General features: G+C 36.0%; 1 protein-coding gene across 4 annotated transcripts in view; it reads right to left on the bottom strand.

The window, feature by feature from the left end:
* Positions 1-25,374, bottom strand: part of DEUP1 (deuterosome assembly protein 1) — an 82,860-nt gene that overhangs the window by 36,447 nt on the left and 21,039 nt on the right. For 3 of the 4 annotated variants that reach the window (XM_040489611.1, XM_040489612.1, XM_040489614.1), the window contains exons 5-9: positions 17,856-17,990; positions 14,547-14,660; positions 12,316-12,558; positions 6,121-6,266; positions 2,760-2,865 (exon numbers count right to left, since the gene is read on the bottom strand). In XM_040489611.1, coding sequence (XP_040345545.1) covers positions 2,760-2,865; positions 6,121-6,266; positions 12,316-12,558; positions 14,547-14,660; positions 17,856-17,990 — 744 coding nt within the window. The remainder of the gene's footprint in view (positions 1-2,759; positions 2,866-6,120; positions 6,267-12,315; positions 12,559-14,546; positions 14,661-17,855; positions 17,991-25,374) is intronic. The other variant, XM_040489613.1, reaches the window with a different exon arrangement.

Here is a 25,374-nt window from a genome sequence, read left to right as displayed (position 1 = left end):
AAATAGCCAGAATACCAATGTAATATCTTAAAAATATTAACAACTCCTCCATATCATCAAATATCCAGGCAGTATTCAAATTTACAAATGTGTCAGAAGCTCAATGTATGTTTTTCTGTTTGTTTATTTGAATTGTGATCTAAATATGTGGACTGGATCATATCTTTCTTTTTGTGTGTGTTCTAAGTAGTCTGTATACATCATCTAAGCCATGCAAGAGTTCTCTGTTTTGCAGAATGAAGGAGTTAAGTATGTAACTTTTCACAGTCACCTTCCTGGTGACAGGCAGTCTGATTCTAGGACCTTACTACCCATTGTGCCATGTAACCCATGGGCACAGGGCCCTAGAAGGTGGTTCACACATTGGAAAAAGCTAGCATGGGATGACCTAACATGGAAAGGACACGTGTCCAGAAGGCAAACTTGGCTTGTCTTTAGCTTTATACCACCAACCCCCCTGTGATTTTGTGCTCAGTACTAACATTTTTAGAATTTCAGAGTTTGACATGACCTTAGGAATCACATGGTCCAACTCCATCATTGAATAGATGAGGGGGAAAAACAAAAAGGACTCACCAGGAAGGGAACTAACTGGGCTTGAGTCACCCAACTCCGAAGAGCAAAAGAAGGGACCAGGAGACAGAGGGTACAAATGTCCTCACCCTGAGGACAATGTTACAGGTCTCATTTTGTCTCCAATCTTCTCTCTCTGCTTTTTTTTTTTTTTTCCTTACAATTTATTTGATGAAACAACAGGGCTGTTCTGGGGTTTGTCCCCGTTTGGATTTTGCTGATTACATCCCTGTTGTGTAGTTAACATGTTCTCTTAAAATGGAACTTTTAAAATGTGCAAACATGAATATCCCATTATGAGAAAGGAATAAACTATTTTTATTATTTTCACAGCGTTTAGATACTAAAACAACATGCTATACTGCAAAGCTTCCTGCTAAATGAGATTAATTTACCGAGCTCTAAATGACTTTTGGCTTTATTAAAAATGTCAATTTTATCACAAAACAAAAATAGTTCTACACTGAAAAACAGAGAAAGAAATAAGACACTTGCAGGATTCATAATACATGGCTCTTGTTGCTTTTATTACAAGAGAATGAAAATGCTCTCCACAAACACTTCCTGGGAGCTACAGCTATTTATACCCAATTCATTTGTTACCTTTTCTGCACAGCAGTGCATTATCTAGAGGTCTCCAAGAGCCCATGAAGAGAATTTGTGCCTAGCATTCTCTCCTTCCGTGTCAAAACTGTGCAATGTCAGTAGATTCCTTATTACTCAGGGTTTTATTGAGTGTGGGAGGTTCAGAATGGTGTAACTATACTTTAGGTGGCTTTAATCAACCTTTGTATCATAATGCATTCACTGGGGACACGAGTAAAGAACAGTTTTTCAAAGTTATACTTTTAAATAGCAGTGAAATCAGTTTCATGGGAGTATGTGAAAAATATAAGGAAAATGACCATTAATTCATAACACCTTTTCTACACTTAATAGCTACCTGACGGTCAACTCTTTGGGAGACAGGATTTGCCTTTCACATCATTGTAGTTCCTACAGAAATGAGCAGAATAGCGAGAGTCCTGCTAGATGCTCAATAAATGATTGTTGACTTTATACAAACAGCCACTGAATTCGTGAACCTACACAATTATGGGAGACCTTCACCTTCATTCATTCTCCAAATACTTATTTTCACTTTTGTGTGCTGGGATAGATGATAATTCACAGCCACGCTCAGGTTTTTCCAATTGTTTAGATCACATAATACTGAATATTTAGGTGTGATCCTCAAACCTAAAGACCAGAGACGTGGGTAGCAGCCATGATAAGCTTCATGGAAAGGAAGCCACCATTGGATTTTGCTAGGGAGAGAAGAGAATATGCTTTCTGTAGGCAGCTGGGAACCACAAGGTGTTCAAGGACAGCGCCCGGGCCTCCTTCACCCTTGTATTCCCAGCACCTGGCAGTCTACTTGGCACATGTTAGGTGCTCGGTGACAAAGGGCGGGTGTAACCAATACCAAGAGCAGCCTTCGCTTACTAGACGCTCCCTCTGAGCTAGGCGAGCCCTGTTCTAAGCACTTTACTTGCGAGGTTTAAACGGATTTTAACTTAAGGGAAGAGCGTGGACTCTGGAGTCAGACTGCCTGAGTTCCAATCTGACCTCTGCTGCCTAACAGCTGTGTCACATCGGGGGAAATCACCTAACTTCTCTGTGCCTTAGGGTCCTCAAATGAGAAAGGAAGATAATATTAGCACCTACCTTATCAAATGGTTGCGAGGAATACATGAATTGAGATTTGTTAAGCCCTCAGAACAGCTCCCGGCACAGGTCAGTGCCAAGTAGAGGCTCTTATTAGCTCAGTTAATCCTTATCGCGATTTTATGAGGGAGGTGCTAATTATCCCATCCCCAAGCTAGAAATGCGGACCCTGAGCAGCTTGCACAGGCAACTTCCCCAAGCTCATGCACCTAATATATATGGTTGCATGCCTGAGTCTGTGCTCTCATTCTTCTCGCCATAAGCTACCTGTCACGGGGCCACAAGGCCCTTCACGTTTTAGGCACGACGGTGACTGAAGGTTTGCATTTTTCACAGCGTCACACAGAAGAATGTCAGAATTAGCAGGCTGGTAGGTTATTATCTTTGGGGGAACTATAGAAGGAAAAAAGAAGGGAATGAGAAGGAAGTGTTTCCCCCCTCTGCATTCAGAGGCTTCAGAAGCCCCTTATTTTCCATACCTTGTTCAACTCTTTTTCATGATTTGGCTGATCTAGGATCACTGAAAACAACTCTTTCCTTTTCCTTTCTGGTTCTTTAGTCGAAGGTGAGTAAGATGATTCATGTCTACAGATTAAAGTGAATAAAAATTAAACTTCGCTGAGTAAACTGTGGTGATTATATTGTTAATTTAGACGATTGTAGGTTGCAGAAAGAGATTATTAGTTTATTGGAAAATTTTCAAGCTGCAGAAATTGCAAATGCTAATACATTCAGATCCCATAAGTATTCACATATTTAACTGAGTGCAAATGGTTTTAGTGACAAAAAATAAAAGGTAGCAATTAATATGGAATTTCAATTATACGTTGAAAATGGGCAGAATACTGGCTTTGCATATGTAGATAAGATTTTTATATAAGAAGAGTGTTTTCTGTAATAAAATGGCTTTGGAACCCCTTAAGAAAAGGAAACACATCTAACTTGCTTCTACATTGTGGAAAGGAACTATGTCGGGGGGAGTCCGAAGGGAGCAGGGACTCCATAAAAGGGATCCAATGTGACTAAATCTGACAGCCTGCCCAGAGAAAGTTCAAATACATCTCTTCTTTGGCTGCTTCTTTTATAAAATGGAATTCCTAGCACATGTGGCTACCAGAGGGGAGAAGCAGAAACTGGTACAGAAAATACAATTTCCACAGGAAGTCTGGAGAAGTAGAAACAGGTTCCCTTCTACATCTCGGAAGCTGGTAAGTGAAAAATCACTAAAAATCACTTGCACTAGCCAGGCACGGAAAGTGGCATGCTTTCAATGGCTTGACTAATCTGGGAAAGTCTGGTGTTCTGAGGAATGTACCCACGTGTGAGTGAGTACAATTTCAGATTTCCAAAGAACTTCTTAAAAGGTTTCATCAATCAAAAACTTAAGCCACACAAACAAAACAAAATCTGAGGAATGACAGAGAAATAATGAATGTAAATATTGAAAATAAAGGTATCTTTAAAAGGTATAAATTAATAGTGATATCCCTGAGGTACTTGTATCTAGACTGGATTGTTTTTCTTCTGATAATCAAATACATATGTTAACTGTAGAAAACAGAGTATATCAGAGTATATACTGCTATTACGTTATCATTAGGGAAAAAGCATTGTTGGCGTTTTTGTGTATACTGACGGTCTTTTTTTCTAGGCATGTGTGTATAAATATATACATATCTATAAATATACCTATAAATATATGAATATATACATCTGCATATCTGCATAGGCATATAGATACTATTTCCGTACAATTAGAATGTACTGCACACATTTTTCAGTCCCTTCTGTTTCCTACTCAGTCATCTATTGTGAGCATTCTATCCAATATTCTCTTTAAACATTATTCCAGAATCAGTCTTAAATTCTTCTCATTTGCTATTATTTGAAAGGGGTGAAAAATGAAATTTCCTATATTTCAATTCTTCCTAAGCAATTTCAGGGAGTGGAATGATGATCTGAATGGGGGGGGCGGGGGGAAACACCTCATTATGGTTGTGTAAATTTCACTGAGTGATCGGAACAAACATCAAACTTCAACGTGGACAAGTTCAAAGAAGAAAACAGTAATCATGCTAATATAAAATGCTAATATAAATAGATAAAGGAATTATCAGTTGTCGTGTAGAAAAGGAACGTTGGAATTATTTTTAATAACTCTCAGAACATATCAGCCCAAGGTGCTTCTGTAGCTCAAAAAAAGAAAAAGCTAACAAAATCTTGGCATTATTGAGAAAGGATCTGAAAATGAATAAAAGCATTCCTATGCTACTTCTATAAAACTATTGTGCATCTGCACTCAGAAGTCTGGCCTGCTTCACCTTAATACAACTGTAAAGAAGAAACAGAGTCCAAATAAAAGAAACCAAAACAATAAAGAGGCTGGAATCACATTCATATGAGAACAAACCAAAGGATTAGAAATTTTCAATGGGAAAGAAGAAGGCTAAGAAGACAGCCCAAAGTCTAAGATACAAGGGAAGCTGTGAAAAGTTAAATATCTATCTTTTCATCAAATCTCAGAATACTAGAACTGAGGAATACCCTCCAAATGAGAAAGATGAAAGATCAAAATAAATACCAACTTCAATAGAGAATGGCATTAGGCATGACAAAAGATTTGTATTGGCCAAATATGCAAATAAGTGCAAGATCTTAGATTAAATCCTATATTGAAGGAAAGTTGGCAATGTCTGGCATTCAGCATTGGCCTTGTGAGACAGCCCCACAGAAAGGACCTACCATGCTCTTACATAAAACCAGAGCTAGGCAGGGGGTGCAAGGTTTGCTTTTCTAGGACACCTCTTATGTTTTTAGGCATATGCATTCTTCGTGCAAAGACATTTCTCACCAACTCACCACACTGGAACAGTGCCTTGCATATTATATTTTTCCAATAGATTTCCTAATGACCGGTGATAATAATATATAACTTGCATGTGGAACATGCTATAATGTTGACTGGTGAATAGGCATCCTACCATCTTTGGTGAGACACACAATAGGTCATTTTTAGGAACCTTAATTTGCCATTTGCCATTTGCCATAGCATAGGGCTCAAAAAAATTTGAGCAGGTCCCACAACTTTAACGAAATAATTACTGCCTTTGAAACAACGTTATCATCTTTCAAGAAAGTATCCCTTACCATTTGGTTAGTCAATTTTTAAAGTCCTATCACTGGTCTTGCATGAGCCTTCAGATTTGAGAAGGATTCAAGTTCCAAGGAGAATGAGAACATCAACGAATAGAACAGTGAAACTTTCTACTCACAAGTGTAAATATTTAATAATCCTTAGCAATCCCATTTCCTTTGTGGTTATGGAATACACAATATCTGCCTGATTTTAAAAGAGGAAAAAAAATCTGTTCTAACAAACTCTTAATGCAACTGACAAGGGAGAGTGCGTATGGAGACCAAAATAAATACAGCATTTACAAGTGAAAAAGTTAATAACAGGTTTATAGGTAATCAAGATAGAAACATCTGAAAATATGGAATAACTCTTATTTAGCAATATATACAAATATCAGCTCTATACTACTGCTTTTACAGTCTCCTGAAAAATACAAGTTCTGAGAAAATTTCTGATGTTCTGTGATACAGAAGTATCCAGACACCAGAATACAATACATTTTTCTAGGAAAGTAAATACATTAATTTTGAGGGTGAAATAATCACTGATTTTATTTTTAATATCTAATATTATCCAACAAATAACAGCATGTAAATACAAAACAAAGAGACTTTTCATTCTAGTTTTAAATCTAAAGCTCTTAAAATCTTCAAACATCATGTCTTAAACAGTTTCTCTCAGGCTTCTGAATATAAAGAATATACCTTTTCTTATTTTCATGAGCACTTTGGCACTCTCCTATTTTTAATAATTCCCTGTGCAGCTGTAATCGTTCCATTTCTATAATTCTCAAGAGATCATCACGTGACTGTAACTCACTTTTCACTTCCGAGAGTCCTGCTTCCATGGCCTAAATAAAAACATCAAAAAAAATGTTCAATGTTCATATCTGGATACCATGATGTATAGTATACCTAAAAATATTTAACATCTATGAACCAGCTTAATTTCAAATAAACTGGTATTTAGTCCTTTTTTAGTCATTTGCTGGCTCTGTCTTACAGAATTTCATTTCTTCATTCATTTATTCAACAAATATTTGCTGTGCCCTTATCATGTGCTCAACACTGAGGATACCAAGACTGTTCTCAGTGAGCTCACAGTCTAGTGATAAAGAAAAGACAAAGAATAATCAAATAATCACACAAATATGGTCACATTGTATGTAAATTTGAGAGAAGCATAAAAGTAGGAATAAACAATTAATGTGTAAAATTCGGATTAATGCAAATAATTACCAACTTAAACAAGACAGTAACCAACAGAGTGAGTTGTAAACCATGGTCTATGGTTCCCCTATTGCCCAGTAGTAGTCCTACTTTATCTGGCAACTAGAGACACCAGCAATCCTGTGAGCCCACTGTCTTATTTTGTTCACAAGAGGCTTGAGCAAATTTAAAACCTGTTGGGAAGGGTCCAATCAGAAGAGAGGAGGATTAACAGTAATGGTGTGGGTTCTTGAGAAGTAGGTAGGGTAGGTCCCAAAGCACCAGGGGAAGAGTTGTGTAAAGCAAAAGGAAAGAAGGCAGGAAAATGGAATGCAGACCAGCATATGCATCTGGATATGGAGAGAGAAGACAGTGGCTCTCTGTTGGCTTCTATTTCCCTTGGAGGTAAAAAAAGGCAATGTCACTGGAAGGAGAAGGGGAGGTGGGGGCATGGGAGTGATTTTTAAGAGTGGAGAAGGTTTGAAATGGCCTGCAATGGGAATGGGAGAATTAGCTGAGTGGAGCAACAGAGTGGGATTCCTGGCCATGTTGCGTGTTCATTTGAGATCTGTGACCCTGGCCTGTTGAGAGTGATTTTCTCCAGCAGTACTTGGCTGTTCTCTGGGGGCGAGGAATGGCAGAGTGCTTCCATATCACTGGATTTCTTTTACTTGCTTCTACAGAGAAACTATTATTTATTAAGTGTACCTGACCTAGGTCATCAAGTCCATCGCCACTTTAGTAGATGAGGAAATTGAGGGCCATACTTGGTCCAAAGTTACATAGCTTACAAGCGGCAGATTTTGGAAAAGAAAAATCCAGGTCTTTTGTCTACTAGTCCAGTTGGAACATTCAAGATGCAAAAATAATTCATTTCAAGCAAAATAAGTGACATAGACCTGTAGCTTGCTGGTAAAGACAGGGTTGGGTGTTATGAGGGCAGGAGGCTCCTCTGCTAATAAAGGCTGCAGAGAACACTACAGATATTTTTAAAAAATCATTTATTAATAATTTTTTGTATATATCATTAATAGATTTATTTGAATATAATCCACATCCCATAAAATTCACCCATTTAAACTGTACAATTCAGTGGGTTTTAGTATATTCACAAAGCTGGGTAAGCATCACTGCTAATTCCAGAACATTTTCATCACAACCAAAATAAACCCAATACCCTTTAGTAGTCACTTTCTATTTTTGCTCCCCATCACCCCTGGCAACCGCTATGGTATGTTCTGTCTCTATGGAATTACCTTTTCTGGACATTTCACACAAATGGGGTCATACAATACATGGCCTTTGTGACTGGCTTCTCTCACTCAGCATAATGCTTTTATGGTTTATCCATGTTATGGCATGTATCAGTATTTCATTCCTTTTTGTTGATAAATAATATTTAATTGCATGAATATACTGCATTTTGTTTATTAATTCACCAGTTGATAGACATTTGATATTTCTTCTTTTTGGCTATTATGAATAATATGCTATAAAATTTCATTACAAGCTTTTGTGTGGACATATGTTTTCTTATTCATTCTTACCCCCAAATTCACAGAGCCTAGAAATATCAGTATGCAGACAGCATAGGATATATGAGTTCCCAGCTAAACTTTTTTTTTTAACCTAAGCCTTAAATTTGTATTATTTTCTGGGAGACCGCGAGACCCGGGTTCAGTGAAGGACCTAATTGCAATACTTTGGCCCCAGAAGTTCCTGGCTGACCTGGAAATAAGAGTAAAAATGTATTCAAATGGATGCTTTAATAAACTTGTTTGCATAAAGTCACTGTTTCAAACAGTGTGGATTTTTCAGATGAGGCTAAAATTTCAAAAAGCAACAAACAAAAGAAATGTGAAACAATAGATTAGCAAGTAGAAAAACAAATTAACTTGACGTGAATGTCATCCATGACTTTGCCCAATTGAAGTAGGCACCATCTGTGCTCCCTGTCTTGCAAATTTGCCTCCGGAGCAATCTAACTTGGAGCTGTGGGTAGACAGCTCGGTCTTCCTTCACTTGGGGCAGGGGAGCATAAAAGGGCTGTAACTCCAGGCCAATGAAATGCAAAGTCACCATGGGCTGGAGTTAACTAAAAGTCTGTAAAATGTTTACTCTAATTAAAAAATAATACCTAGAAGAGTGATATTTGAAGATACTCCCTAACCCCCCTAGGGATAGGGCTCCCTATCACTAAGGAAAAAAAAAAAAAGCTTCTTTGTGATCTCACTACACAGGTGAGAGAATTTATGTCAAAACTGAAACTCTTCATAATACAAATCAATAAGAATGATTTGACACATTTTTCTAACATGAATGAATATGCGAAAGATTTTAATTATAATTGACAGCATTATGTAAACTGACTAGGAAAGTACAAGAAAAGAGGTTTTGTTGATATTGGTAAATTGAGAGTTGTTCTTTGATTTATGCAATATCCCTTTGAATTCAACATTAATAATACCAAGTTGACACAAAATTAGTGACTTTATTTAACTTAGATGTGGTTGGCATGCTTTTGCATACAAGTGAAATTATTTATTTGTCAATGTGGATGCAAATAATTAGGAAAATGATTCTTTGGTACTTGATTCAGTTACTAGAACACTCTCAAGTTTGTTTGGAACAGCTGAGGTATGTAAATCTGCTTTTTTAAAAAGTAAACTCAATCCTCCATGTGAGGCTCAAGCTCATGACCTCAAGATCAAGAGTCACATGCTCTACCGACTGAGGCAGCCAGGTGCCCCTGTAAATCTACTTTTTTAATTGTAAATTTTATGAAATCTAAACACAGATCAAGTATTTCCAGTGACTACTTGGCTTCCAAATTGAGATATGTTGTAAGTGTAAAATACACACCGGAGTTTGAAGACTTAGCATGAAAAGAAATGTAAAATATCTCATTATCTCAATAATTTTACACTGATTATATGTTGCAATGATAATGTTTTGAATATATGTTGAATGAATATAAATAAATTATTATTATGTTTTAATTTCACCCATTTCTTATGACTTCTTTTAATGTGGTTACTAGAAAAACTTAAATTCTATTTGTGGCTTGCATTCTATTTCCACTGGACATTGCTGCTCTAGTCCCATAATGACACATTGACAAATAAAAAAAGGTCAATTTTTTTGGCACAGATATTAGAAAAATGCAGGACAATTTCTTTTTGTCATTAACCTCCAATAGGAAATGTTGCATATTTTTAAAATGTGAGTGTAGTACAGCCTAGTAAATAATTCTATGCAACGGAATTAGTATGTATACTGACACATTTCAAAGTTGTGGAAAGACAAGTGAGAAAAAAATTCAGATGCATCCGGCATTAAAATATGCTGTAAACTAAACAGAATTTTATATACAATAAGTGACAATAATTCAAACTGAAATGGTTGCCTTTTTAAATTCATGTGCAAGATGTGGAGCATTGTCATATGACAGTTTTGCAAAAAGAGAAGAGAAACTTCATTCTAAATATATGCACTGGTTAAGTGATTAGTTACCTCCAATTATTCCCATTTGGTAAAATATAAATTTTGCAAAACAAGTTTAAGGCCCATCTGTTTAGTTAGAACTTTGCTGAATGGTCTGAGAGAAGTAGTGATTTTTAAACCTTCAAATCAGCTACCAAATAGTAATTAATTGATCTCCTCTTATTTAGTGTTGCTTTAAAGAGAATGAAACACAGGTCAAATTTGGAAATAAAACAGGGAAAAAGCTAAATAAAAGCATTATTTTCAGCATTTTTTCCCCAAATGCATCAAAAATAAGTAGTGTTTTTTTGGGAGTAGAAATCTTATGTTAGCTATCTTGAAGTTTTTGAAACAAACTACTTCTCAAAGATCTTTTCATTAAAGCTGTAACATATTTTTTGTGTAAAAAATATTCCAGGATAATTCGGTTAGTTTTTTTTTATGTTTTATGGGTTTTTTTATGTTTATGTTTTTTATGTTTTATGTACACATATACAAGACATATTATATATTACAAAACAACTTGATTACTTAAATACAATTTGATACATTTTAATACATTCTTGTTTGTTCTCATTTCGTTATTTATTTAAATTTTATTTTTTCCCCTATATATATTTTTTATTTTTATTTTTTTTAATTTACATCCAAATTAGTTAGCAAATAGCGTGACAATAATTTCAGGAGTAGATTCCTTAAAGCCTCTTACCCATTAAGCCCATCCCCTCTCCTACAACCCCTCCAGTAACCCTCTGTTTGTTCTCCATATTTAAGTCTCATGTTTTGTCCCCCTCCCTGTTTTTATGTTATTTTTGCTTCCCTTCCCTTATGTTCATCTGTTCTGTGTCTTAAAAGTCCTCATATGAGTGAAGTCATATATTTGTCTTTCTCTGACTAATTTCGCTTAATGTAATACCCTCTAGTTCCATCCACGTAGTTGCAAATGGCAAGATTTCATTCTTTTTGATTGCCAAGTAGTTTTTTTTAATAAATGTGGTTCTTGTATAAAATATAAAATGGAGATTATTAGTTTAAATTTAATAATGATCCTAGATCCAAGGATAATTAAATCTTTTTTTTTTTTTTTTTTTGTGAACCAAAATCTGTAAAAATAATTTTGGCAAATTCTCTCATAGCAGTTGGTAAATAAATAAATATCATATTAAAATAAAAGAATTAATCCCATGTACAATGTGGCAGGATGGGGGAATGAGGAGTTTCCCCAAGACTAAAAAATAACCCCTGGGAGTTTAAGTGGCAGAAGATCAGAAGTGGAAGTCTGCCCAGACAGTGACCTCCAAAGTATATCTTAGCATGAGAAAGGAACAAAGTGGGACTACAATGGGCCAGCTGACTTGGGAGAATTGGTAGAAAAGGCTGAATGCTTGTAGGTGGTAGATAAAACCATAGAATGTGTCAAGTAACTGGGATATCCATGAATAAGAAATATACATTTAGTAAAGAAATTGGTAATGACCAATTTATGAATGCTGGATAACCTTAGTGATGCAGAAGAGCAAAAGAGAGAAAGAAAGAAAGAGAGAAAGAAAGAAAGAAAGAAAGAAAGAAAGAAAGAAAGAAAGAAAGAAAGAAAAGAAAGAGAAAAAGGCAAGATTGTTGGGTTAAGAAGAAAATTAATTCTTGGAAAAATCAGCAATCCCATCTGCCAATGTGGAGGTTACCTAAAAAACAAAACAAAACAAAACAAAACAAAACAAAACAAAACAAAACAAAACTCCAGGCTACTCTTTGGTAAATGATTATGGTAAAGTGAACAGTGATAGATCACAGGGAGGGCCTCCATGCCTCTTATTGGAGTAATTAGATTGTTGAAACCTTACTAATTTCCTGGGTCTCCAACCCAGGATTCCTGCAAGTCAAAGGGGCACAGGGTCAGAGAGAGTAGTGGGAACACAGGGTGGCGTGAGGCTAAAGGGCCATGAGTGTTAGTTAGGCATAGAGGTCTGTAAGTGAGCACTGTTATACTGTACTGGTAATGCATTATTATTATACTGCGGCAGAACCAAAGTTCATTCTGGTGGGGTAGGGTATTTAAGGGATTACTGAATTTACTCATCAAGTGAGAATTACTTAGAGGAAATATGAATTGAAGTTACACATGTAATAGAAAATTATGTAATCCATACACCTGTTGACTCATCATTTATACAACTCGTGGGCAAGATCAATTGAGAAATAAATAATCACCTGGCACTGTCTTTGGTACATTTTCAGTTCTTGCAAAAGCTTCTGATTTTCATCCTGTAACTTATTCCTGCTTAATGCTATTTCACTCACAGCTAATTTTAGTTTTTCAATAATGAACTCATCTCTTTCACTGGCTTCACAACTGTGATCCGGTTCGCACATCAACTGAGGAACTTCTGAGCTGCTGTCTTCTATGCACTGTTTTTTACCATTTAGTTGAGTTTGGTAACTTTGTGCCTGTTTCTGAGAAAGCGGAGACTGTGTCGATTAAATGGAGAATATCATATTTAAGCTTACATGAATAAAATTCAAGAATGATAGAAAATATTTAGGAAAAATCTTTAAATATGTTTATAATGAAGTTTCACTCTTTGTAATTCAGTCTTGGGTTTTTTCTAAAACTTCAGTTTTGGATGACATAAAGAGAAAATACATTTGTATAACCTCAGAGTCAAGATGCAGAGTAGGGTAGGAAGCCTGGGGTAGGGAAGTCTTATTACGCAAGAAAGAATATTTACAAGAGGAAAATTGTGGATGTCATTACACAGTAGTTGAAAGTATCTATATGATGAAAAATAAAATAAACAATTAAACAAAAGCAGTTGGATTGTAGGAAAAAGCAGTCAACACAAGTAACAAGCGTTAATAACTCTTAAGGTACAGAAACTTCTATACATCGATATGAAAAAGAGAAATAACACAAAAGGAAAATTGGCAAAGTTTATAAATAGGCAATATGCAGAAAAGGAAATGAAAAAGGCTCAGAAGGATATGAAGAGGTGATCAACCTTGTAAGTAGTCAGAGAAATGCAAAACAAATCAAGCCAATACTACTATCAGTCCGAGTTGGGAAAAAATAAAAAGACTGATAACATTCCATGTTGGTGAAAGTATGGGTACTCCCATAGACTGCTCATGAATTGTACATTACTATAATCTTTTGGGAGGTAATATGCTAGTATTCATTTAAAAATCTGAATGAACATAATACTCTGTGCCTCAAGAATAATTTCTAGGATTTTTAATCCAGCAAAAGAAAAGTACTAGCATTTAAAGATGTCTATCAGAGGATATTTGTTATAATATTATAATAGCAAAAAACTAGAAACAACCTGAATGTTCATCAGTAAGGAGATGATTGAAAGAATTATGGTATATCTACTATATACTATGATATATATATGGTAATGTAAACCATATACTATCAAATATTATGCAGAACTAAGTAATGACTTGAGAGAGTATCCATACGGAAAGATACTTATTAAGTAAAACCACAAAATTTTAAAAAGGAAAAATATATAATTTCTCCCAAATCCACATTTTACGTGTGTGTACAAACAAAAGAAAAAGTATGGAAAGAAAAACACCTATTAAGTGTTTGTATTAAACGGATAAGAACGGGGTAGAAGATGAAGCTATTAATTTTACATTATTTTGTATTGTTAAACTCAGAGAACATAATAAACATATAATTCAAGTAACTTAAAGAATGAAAAGTAAGAAACAAAACCCAAATCAAACAAAAACCATAGTTTCTCACTGGCTTTGATAAAAAATTCCAAATTCCTTAGATGAGACTTTAAGGCTTATTATAACCTGCATCCAACTCACCAGCCTTACCATCTCCTACCTTCCCCACCTTCCATACAGACTCCCAACCAGTTGGCTCATTTTCTATACGCAGAATTTGCCTTTTGCTCTCTTGCTTCGGTGATTTTGCTGTTATTTCCACCACCCCAAACATATTCTCAAAATACTGTACATCTTCTTCAAGGTCCAGCCCCAGTCTAACCCCTGCTGTAGGATATTTGCTCACTATCTCAGCCCCAATATCCCCCTTTCTCCTCTGAACTCTAAAAGGGTTTCCCATTCACTTGCTATAAATTATCTGTAAATATGTATGTGTGTTCTACCTCTAAGCTGTAAGATTCTTGAGGTCAGAGACCAAGCAATCTCAGACTTTCTAAGCGACTTGCCCATAGACATGCAAAAACATATGTTATTTAATGACATGATGACAATGGACACTTTAAAAAGTACCATCCTTTGAGACACATGGACTAAATTCACCATTAAAAATGTTCATGCACTTGTGACTTTACCCAGTATTAGACCTGTTCTGGTTATTTTCCTATGGTTGGCATTTCTCTCTGTAGTAAGATTATGAAGATAGCAATAGTTAACCTCTAATTTTTTTCTAAGTTAGAGGATAGTATTAGATAATGTACCTGAAATTGATTACACTTCTCAGATAATAATTTTTGTTGAGCATCTAAAGAAACCAGATGAGTCTGATACAGTATCTCTTGCTTGTCCCATTCTCTTGACTTTGCTCTAAATTCCTTTTAAAAAAGTGGAGGTACAAACATAAATTGAGGAGAATTATTCACTTAAAAGCACAATGAGCAAGGCTTCTTTCATTTGTACATTTTCATTCTAAAAAAACTATACCCATTCTTTTTCCCCATTAGGAAAACAAAGAAACAAAAAAGTATTAAATCACTCATCTTGGATTTATTACTAGACATAGCTTCTAATTCTTGTCACCAAACCTGTATCCTCGGTTTTGGTTGGTTGTTTGTTTTTATGGGGTGGGGCTTAGACTGACTTAGTGACTTTGTCAAAATGTGGCCAAGGTTGACTTACACTGTTCTTACCTTTCAGATATGCTAATATTCAGCATTACCCACTCAACAACCTCAATCGTGAAAATAAGTATTTCCCAGCATGCTTTAAGAGGAGGCAGGAACATTAATCTTAGCTCTTTACAAGTTCTACAACAGGTAGAAATGAGCTCAAGAATAAGGCCAAATAAGCTAGAAATATGTGTCACAGACATATCAGCATGTGCTCATAACAGTCCTGGCTTTCTTGATCTTCTAGATGTATTGGTTTCAAGACTAGCAAGCCGGCACGATATATCCAGTAGTTATGGGACCACAGAGAGACCTAGAGAGCTTTATGAGGATTTTTGTAGAGATTGGAGGTGTCCTACCAGGTTCCAGAGGGTCTGTAGAACTTGCCTAAACCTCCAGAGTAAGGTCTCCATGCTGAAAAAACTTTTCTGGGTCTTCAAGGTTGCGAGTAAGTCAAGGTCATTAAAATTAGAGTTTCTAGGGGAAGCTACATTATTATATATGTGTTTTTAATCCTTTACTAAATACTGGAAGATGGAACTAACATTTCTTTAGTGATTGTTATATGTCAGGGACTCTACAAACCTTCACTTGTAAGATGACTTTAGCTTTTTAGTATGAAAATTTTCATACTTGCATAAAAGTAAAGATTAAAAAAAAACTCCCATGCACCCTTCACCCAGTTTGACTACCATCAACCTGACCATCTTTATTTTGCCTCTCTCTCTCCACACTTTTTTGTTGAGTATTTTAAGCCAACTTCCAGACCTCATGTATTTTCACCCCTAAATGCTTCAGTGTGCATTTAAATACACACACACACACACACACACACACACACATATATGTATATGTATGTGTGTGAGTGTGTGTGTGTTTCTCCCATAACCATAATGTCACCTATAAGGTATTTTTAACCCTATTTATTGGTGAAAAAAATGAAGTCCCTGTGAGGCTAACAACTTGCCTAAAGGTCACAGGGCAAATAAATGCCAGTGCCAACTGAGCTAACCTGAGGAAGACATGAAACTAGCTTGACACAACATGCTCATTTCTTCAAGTTTTTGCTCAAGTAGTATATTCATGGAACGTGAATGTTCACAATTTAACACAAAGGATATGGCTTTGGGAATCAATCAGTCAAGAAGTCAAGAAGTGTTTTAAACTGTCATATTCTTCCACAACAACATGCTCTTTCTCTTACTAGACCAGTGAATAATATTTGTCCCAAAGGAAAAACATGTTTGGATGTAGACTAAAACTGGAACAGTCCATCTCTTACATATTAATTTTTCATACGACTCCAAGTAAAAACAGGTACATGAAATGTTTCCATAATTACACAGATTAAACTACCTACAGAGTACAAACATATCAGGTCATATTTTGCTACTAATTTCATCTATAAATTCATGAAATACATTTTATGTAAAAATTTAGTTCCCTAAATGTAAAAGTGTTCACACAAAGTACTTCATATTAATTTCAGGCCTTTTTTTTTTGTATGAACAATTTATATGAATGTGGTTCTCCCATAAAATCCCATAAAAAGTCAACCAGAAGGCTAACCAGTGACTTGATCTCTGCATTTTTAGGGAAAGCATATATATTACAGGGCACATCTTTGGGCATCTTTTATGAAACCAGGATCTTTCTGAAGACAGTCTGGTCACACCACCGTCAGCAGGTGGTTACACATGGCGCAACTTCCTGTAGAGTCAATTTTACATCATGATGGTAGTAATTTTGTATTTAAAAAAAAACCCGGTACATTATTCAGCAGAATGTAAAATCTACAGTAATTTAAAAGCTAAAACGCAAGCCTTCCAGCAAAGTTGTTGCAATAGGCTGGTTTTAGGGCTGTGATCTTAGATTTTTTTTTTCTTTTAAAGACATTTTGAAGGGAAAGTTTGAGAAGGATTGTTAATTGCAGAATAAAATGATGCAAATGAAAAGGACAATGATAATTAGACAAAGAGGAAGGAGATAAGAAGCATTAGACCAGGGAAAGGGGCAAAGCTGGGCTCAAATATGGGGAGTAAGAAAGGAACAGATCAAAGATTCTTGGGTATTCACCTGGGTGACTGGGGGTACCAACCATTATCTACCAGTGAAGTGGAAGAAAGGGAGATCATTGGCTGGAGATCAGGGTGGTGGTGCTGGGGTTTAGGGCTTGAGAATAATGGAAGAAACAGAGTGGGCTAACTTGATAAGGGTCAACTTGAGGCCAATTAACACACAATAATGGAGGAGCACTGGGAACTAGGCTAAGGTTAGAAAAGAGGAATTTATGGTAGAACCTGTCTGTTACATGACCTCTAGCAGAAACCCTCAAGAGCATTAGGGAAGAAAAATAGCTGGTTTGTTTTTTTCCAAAGTTGGGAAGTTAAGGGGATAAAAATAAGTGCATTCATGACACAGTAAGCCATTTTAGGGACGGAGGGCTATTTTGGAGTGGCGCCACCTCTTTTAAGAAAAATACCCCTGAAACTTCGAGCACTGTTCTGAAAACTGTTAGGAGGCTTCATTGGGATTTAAGTACCTAATAGTTAAATAGCCATTAAAAGATTTATTAGCTATTCCATTTAACTGACCCCAGGGATGTCCTTCAATTTCACTCAACATCTGCAGTTTCTTTGAACTCTTTTTTTTTTTTTTTTTTTGGCTCTCCAAAAATGCTGATCTGTATAAAAGATGCATAAATCAAAGTGATGTTTTAATTCGCTAAGTGCCTAAAGGGAAGGTGCGCTAAGAAAATATATTCAACGAGAAGCTGATTTGTAATGGTGTTTGTTACCACGGCCGTACATGCCATTGTGTACACCAGAGACAAACAGCCCACAACAACAGCAATCAATCCTTCAGATGCGTGAGGAAACTAAGGAAATACATACAGCTCACCTCTAATTTCTGGTTCAGATTGCTCAGTTCAAAGGGTATTTCTTCTCTGGGGTGCAGTAATTCTTTTCTCCGAACTTTACTTTGTTTCATCTGGTGTAGTCTCAGTTTCTCAAAGCTATTCGTCAGTTTGGAAAACTGTATATAATAGAAAATGCTCACGTTTTACCATTACTGGTGCTTCTAACTTGATTTCACTGGAGTTCTTTCTTGGGCACGTCTTTGAAAATTTAAGTCATGATTAGAAAATGCGGTAATGCTTGAATGTTCTGATTAGTGAAGACAGAACCAGTTATTAAAACTAATTATTGAAACTGAACACAATTCAGTTTTCATGTAAATCTGGGACCTGATGAACTGCACAGTTAAATGATTCACTTCATAAATGTTTTATTTAGTTCTGTTTTAATTTGTGTAGCAAAGCTCACAAATTTTAAAAACCAAGTTTTTTCTTTTACTTAGTGCCATCTTGTGTTGACAATTTTAATTTCAGTAACCCCATGTATAAGATAACAAGTGTCTACTTTATTAAAGAAAATTGAATACTTAATTTAAAAGATACAAACAGCACAAACTACTTATCGATGACAGTTTATATAAATTTAAGTATCAAATTGATATCATCTTTTTCGTACCAATAAGGAAGAAAAACTTAGACTCTGTACTATTTTTTCTGTTTCTTGTTATACCTTCAAATAATAGATTAAAAGCAGCATGGTCCATAAAGTGAAGAAATTTCTATATAACTGTTTATAAGAGTTTTTTGGTTTTGCTTTACATTTTGAAACAATTAAAGATTCACAGGAAGTTGCAAAGATTTTGAAGAGAGGTTCTGGGTTCTTCCAATATCGACATCTTGTTGAACTATGGTACAATAGTAAACCCAGGAAACTGACATTGGTACAATATATGTGTATAGTTTTAAGCCATCTTATCACACGGGTAGATTTGTGTGACCACAACTTTGATCGAGATACAGAACCATTCCATCAGCACAAAGACCTTCCTGCCTTTTTAGTGACGCTCGTCTTCCCACTCTTAACCCTTTGGCAAGCACTAATTTGTTTCTATTTCTAGAATTTTGTCATTTGAGAATGTTATAAAATGGAATCAAACAGTATATGACATTTTGAGATTGGCTTTTTTCAGTCAGCATAATGCCTTGGAGATACACGTGTGTATCGATAATTCATGCCTTTTTATTGCTCAGTGTTATTCCATGCTATGGATGGAACTAGCATTTGCTGGACCATTTACATATTGAGACATTTTGGATGTTTCCAGTTGTGGGATGTCACAAATAAAGCTAGGAACAATTGTGTCTACTTTAGCTGATATTAATATAGTCACATTTGCTTTCTTTTTCTTTCTCACATAATTTTTTAAATTGAGATATCATGCACCTACCATAAAGTTCACCCTTTAAAATATAAAATTAATTGGTTTTTAGTAGATTTACAAAGTTGTACAACCATCATATTACTAATGTGAGGGTATTTTTTATTACCTCAAAAAGAAACCCCATAATATTAGAATGATTACACATTTCCTCCTGTCCCCAGGCCCTGGAAACTGCTAACCTACTTTCTGTTTCTTTATATTTGCCTATTCTGATCATTGCATATTAATGGAATCACACGTTATGTGGCCTTTTGTGCCTGGCTTCTTTCCCTTAGCATAATGCTTTCAAGGTTCATCAAGGTTGTAACATGGACCAATACTTCATTTATTTTATGGCTGAATAGTATTCCATTGCATGGATATGCCACATTTCACTTATCCATTCATCTACTGAAGGACATTTAGGTTCTTTCTACTTTTTGTATATTACAAAGAATGCTGCTGTGAACATTTGGGTACAAGTTTTTGTGTGGATATATATATTTATTTCTCTTGGGTATACAACCAGGAGTAGAACTGCTGGATCATATGGAAACTCTGGGTTTAATTTTTTAAGGCACTGCCAAACTGTTTTTCCAAAGTGACTGTGCCATTTTCCGTTACGACTGGCAATGTATGGGGTTCTAATTTCTCCATATCCTTGCTGACATTTGTTATTGTCCCTCTTTTTGATTATAGCTATTCTCGTCAGTGCAAATAGGTATGAGTTGATCTGCATTTCCTTAATGACTCATGATATTGAGCATTTTTTCATGTGATTATTGGCACTTGTATACCTTCTTTGGAAAGATGTCTATTCATCAATAGACATATCTTTGCCCATTTTAAAATCATGTCATTTACTTTTTATTATTGACTAGTATGAGTTATTTTTTAGTTCTGGATACTAGTCCCTTATCAGATATATGATTTGTAAATATTTTCTTCCACTTTGTGAGTCATCTTTTCACTTTCTTGAAGGCATCCTTTGAAGGACAAAGGTTTTTTTAATTTTGGTGAAGTCAAATTCATCTAACTTTTCTTGTACTCTTGGTGCCAAATCTAAGAAACCATTGCCTAATCCAAAGTCATGAAGATCTACTCCTATTTTTTTTTTTCTAAGAGTTTTATAGATTTAGTTTTTACATTTAGGTCTTTGATCCATTTTGAGCTAATTTTTGTCTATATCTAGGTCTTACTTAGTTCTTTTACATGTGGGTATTCAGTTGTCCCTTTACTGTTTGTTGAAGAGACTATTCTTTCTCCACTGAATTATCTTGGCACTGTTTCTGCTTTCTTTTGATTAATATTTGCATGGTATTTTTTTCTACCATTTTACGTTCAACTGACCTACATAGGTATATCTGAAGTCAGTTTCTGGAGCAGGACATATAGTTGGGTTATACTTTCTTAATTTACTCTGTCAATCTCCATCTTCTAACTGATGTATTTAGGCAATTTCCATTTAATGTAATTATGATCTATCAGAGCTTAAGCCTTACTTTTTCGTTGTTGGTGGTTTTTTTCCTTCTGATTTCCAGTTTTTTGGTTTCTCTATTTTAGCCTTTCTGTCTTCTTCAGGGTTATCTGAGAATTATTTAGAATTCCATTTTGGTTTATCTATAGTGTTTTTGAATGCATCTGTTGAATAGTTTTCTCAGTTGTTGCTCTAGGTATTATATTTACATAACTCACTACAGTCTACTGGCGTCAATATTTTACCAGCCCAAATGAAATGCAGAAGTCTTACTTTTCTTTATGTCCCTTTGACCTGACCCATTTAGAGCATTATTCTCTTAAGTATTTCCTCAATATACATTAAGAACCACATTAGACACTGTTATAATTTTGGCTTTAGCTGCCAAACAATTTAGAAAACTCAAGAGAAGAAAAGTAGTATGTTTACCCATTTCTTAATTCTTCCCATTGGTTTTTCTTCTTTCCTAATATCTCAAGATGCTTTCCTCATCATTTCCTTACTGCTAAATGAACTTTCTTTCGCCATTCTTTGGAGGTACGTTTACTGTGACAAATTCTCATAGCTGTCCTTCATTCAAGAAGGACTTGATTTTCCTTTCATTCCTAAGGATATTTTCTCTGGACATAGAAAATTCTGGGTTGACATTTATGTTGCTTCAGCAACTGAAAAATATTCCACCTTCCTCTGGCCTCCATAGTTTCTGATGAGAAGTCTGTTATCTGACTTGATTCGTCCCTGTAGGCAAGGTGTTATTTCTCTCTTGCTGCTTCCGAGATTTTTTTGTCTTTTAGTTTTCAGAACTTTGCCTATGATGTGTCTTGGTGTAGATTTCTTTGTGTTCATCCTGTTTGAGTTTCATCCAGATTCTTGAATCTGTAGGTTTACATATTTTGCCAAGTTTTCAGCCATTACTTCTTTGAATACTTTTTCAATCCTGCCCTCTTCTTCTGGGACTCTGATGGCACAAATTTCCAATCTTTTGTTATAGTACTACATGTCCCTAAGTTTCTTTTTTTTTTAGTCTATTTTCTCTCTATTTTTCGGATCCAGTAATTTCTATTTTGCTATCTTCAAGTGCACTGACTATTTCCTCCATCCTCTCCATTCTACTTTTGAGCCCATCCATTGACATTTTTTAGTTTGGTTATTGTATTTTTCAGAGACAAAATTTCTAACTGGTTATTCTTTACAGTTTTTCTTTGCTAAAACTTTCATTTGTTTCAAGTATGTTTGTAATTGCCCTCTGATGAACTTTTATAACAGCTTCTTTAAAATCTTTGTCAGATAATTCTAACATCTGTATTAACTCAGTGTTGGCTTCTCTTGGTTGTCTTTTTTCATTCAAGTTGAGATCTTTTTGGTTCTAGGTGTGATGAGTGATTTTTTTTATTGAAACTTGGACATTTTGGGTATTGTGTTATGAGACACTAGATTTTCTTTCGGGACTGTATTTCTTTTTTTTTTTTATTTTTTTTTTAACGTTTATTTATTTTTTTGGGACAGAGAGAGACAGAGCATGAACGGGGGAGGGGCAGAGAGAGAGGGAGACACAGCATCGGAAACAGGCTCCAGGCTCCGAGCCGTCAGCCCAGAGCCCGACGCGGGGCTCGAGCTCCCGGACCGCGAGATCGTGACCTGGCTGAAGTCGGACGCTTAACCGACTGCGCCACCCAGGCGCCCCGAGGGACTGTATTTCAGCCATCCTTTTCTGATGGCATTCTGACAGGGAAAGTGGGACACTGCCTCGTCACTGCCTTGGGTGGTGGGAGTCTAGATCTTGGCCTCAGCTGGTAACCTGAGGGAGGCATTCCTTACCACTGCTGAGTGGGAGTGGGAGTTGAGGATCCCCACTAGTCTTCACTGTACCACCCTGACTAGAGGGGCACAGGTGCCTTGTTACTGCTTCTCACATGGCCTTCACTGAAACTGTAGTGAGGGTGAGCAGCCTCATTACCACTGAGAGGCAGTGAATATCCTGACTCCTAATTAGGCTTCCCTTGATATCCCCAGGGGGGAGTTCCTCATCACCATCAAATGGGCATACTAGTCCAGACTCTCCACATGGCCTCCACTAACACCATGGGTTGGGGAGGGCCTTGTTAACACCTAGTGGTGACAAAAGTCCTGGCTCTCCACTCAAGTCTTCTCTAACACCACCCAGGCTGGGGAGCCGGGGATACCTCCTTAAAGGCTGGTGAGGGTAGAATCCAAGGCTGTCTACTCAGTCTGTGCTAGCGGGGTGGTTTGGAGCTGAAGTCTTTTTCTGTGGTGTTGGGCTGGAGTAGAGCAGTTATTTTCTAAAAGTGTGTAATCTTGGTAGGCTGCCTTTCCCAGGTCTGCTGTAGAGAGCAGATATTCCTTGGGATTCTTTTTATCTGTTTGTGCCCCTTGTAGTGTCTGGGTTGTCAGCGTCTCTGTCACCCAGACTGGGATACAAGGGGCAAAAAGAAATCCCAGGGAACTCACCACTATGTTGCTCTTTGGGTACCGACGTCCTAGTTGGCCTGCCTCTTTTCTCCACTTCTCAGAATCTTATGTGATTTTATAAATAATGTCCAGACTTTCTAGTTTTATTTAGCAGGGTCTAAAAGAATCAACTCCAGCTTTCCAGAAGTGAAAATCTCAAATATATACACAATTTAATCATAGTTTCATTATGGTTAGAAGGAAAAGAAAATAACCTCTTTTTAAAAAGGAAGCAATTTCTATGAGAAAGTTTTGGCAGAGTTGACTTATTCAAGGAACAGTGTGGTAAAGTATATCTTTAAAATATTTTAGTAAAATGCAATTGTAAATAAACCAGGAATATCAAAGAAGAAATCAGTAGAGTGAGCTAGCAGCAACCACATCAATGTTTGCCACGAGATACCGTTTTCTGGTTAAAAAAATGACATATTACTAGCCATTATGCAAACCAATTTAAGTACATAGTACTTTCCTTTTTCTCTCTTTTTCCCTTCCCTCTTTCCTTCTCTTTTGCTCTTCTTCCCTAATGCTCTTCTTAACTTTCTTTTAACACGAGAAGAAAAGAGAAGCATTAAACTGCAGTGGAGCAGATGGCTGCTCTCTCAACAACAATGTAGTGTTTCCAAAATGTATTCTCTGAGACACCTGTTTTCGGTGTTTACACTGTAAGACTGTATTATAGTAAAGTAGGTTTTAGCTTGAAAAATAAAAAGCAGGGGCGCGTGGGTGGCGCAGTCGGTTAAGCGTCTGACTTCAGCCAGGTCACGATCTCGCGGTCCGTGAGTTCGAGCCCCGCGTCGGGCTCTGGGCTGATGGCTCGGAACCTGGAGCCTGTTTCCAATTCTGTGTCTCCCTCTCTCTCTGCCCCTCCCCCGTTCATGCTCTGTCTCTCTCTGTCCCAAAAATAAATAAACGTTGAAAAAAAAAAAGAAAAGAAAAATAAAAAGCATTCCATGGTCAAATATGTTTTGAAAAATGATGGGTGAAAAAGTCTAAATTGGTTTGTTGAATATGCACTGTGAATGTCCAAGAGCAGAGAGGAAGTAAACAGCATTTCCTAAACTCTCGTACTAGCATTCCACAAAACAAATTTTTGTGAAACCGCCATAGGGATATTTGTTGGTTAGCCAGCAGCCAAGTCATAGAATAAAACTGCAAAGCATCAAATAGGAAGGAGTCATATGTTAAATAACTGCTCAGCACCTGTAAGCAAGTCTCAAAACTTTTTAATAACAGATGTGAAAAAACTCAGACATTAAAGATTTGGTAAGCAGTGACTGAACCAACTAAATATAATTTAGAGATATCTTCACTTGTATCTCAATTACTGTATTTTTTTCAAACTTATTTTAGATCGTGGACTCTCCATTTATATTGAACTATAGTGATTTAATATATATATTGCTATTTTAAAGCTTTATCTTTATACAAAAAAGGTTGGTTGATTGCTTAGAGTCTTAGCAAGGAAAAACCATTTAGTTTCATAATTCAAGCTACCATCTAGTGGCCGCTATGTAAATTGCAGGCAAAATGTCTAGATTATAGTGTACTTATTAAATGGCATCATGTTTCATATTCCAGTCTTAATGGCTGATGACCTCCATAAGAAGCTATGTAATAAAGAATTAACTACTTTAGGCTCATTTGATTATATTATCACTTATGAAATCTTTGCACTTCAAAAATTTCTTAATCAAACAGTATTTCCCACTGATTCATTTAAAGCAAGACATGCATCTACCAGACCTGAGATGACAGGTGATTACTGCCCTATGTCTTCTGTGCTAAGGGAGAGAAGACTTTTTGCTTGCCTTCACAGTGAGGTGACACAGGGATAAATAAGAAAGAAATTAGCATCCCAATGCAGAAGACCTATCATTTATGCAACAGTTCCACCACTAGCAAGTTATAAAGACCAGTTTTATCCTTTCAATTATCTATTTCATAATAGCAAAATTATTCTTTTGTTCACATAGCTAATTATTATCATATCATAGAAAGGTATCAGTCTTGCACTATGCTAACAGTTAAAGGGATAAAGGGCTGAGAGTCCAATAAAAAAGGCAATCTAATAAAACAATGAAAGACAGGGTCAAACATATAACCTGTAGTTAAAATATAAGAATTATACTTGTATTAAAAATAGTCCATTTAAATAAAATTATTACAACTTATAAAAAAGTAACTAATATAATT

Source organism: Herpailurus yagouaroundi, unplaced genomic scaffold (assembly GCF_014898765.1).
Source record: "Herpailurus yagouaroundi ecotype Mexico unplaced genomic scaffold, PumYag 180, whole genome shotgun sequence".
NCBI classification, from domain to species: domain Eukaryota; kingdom Metazoa; phylum Chordata; class Mammalia; order Carnivora; family Felidae; genus Herpailurus; species Herpailurus yagouaroundi.
This window is presented reverse-complemented; position numbering and strand designations above follow the sequence as displayed.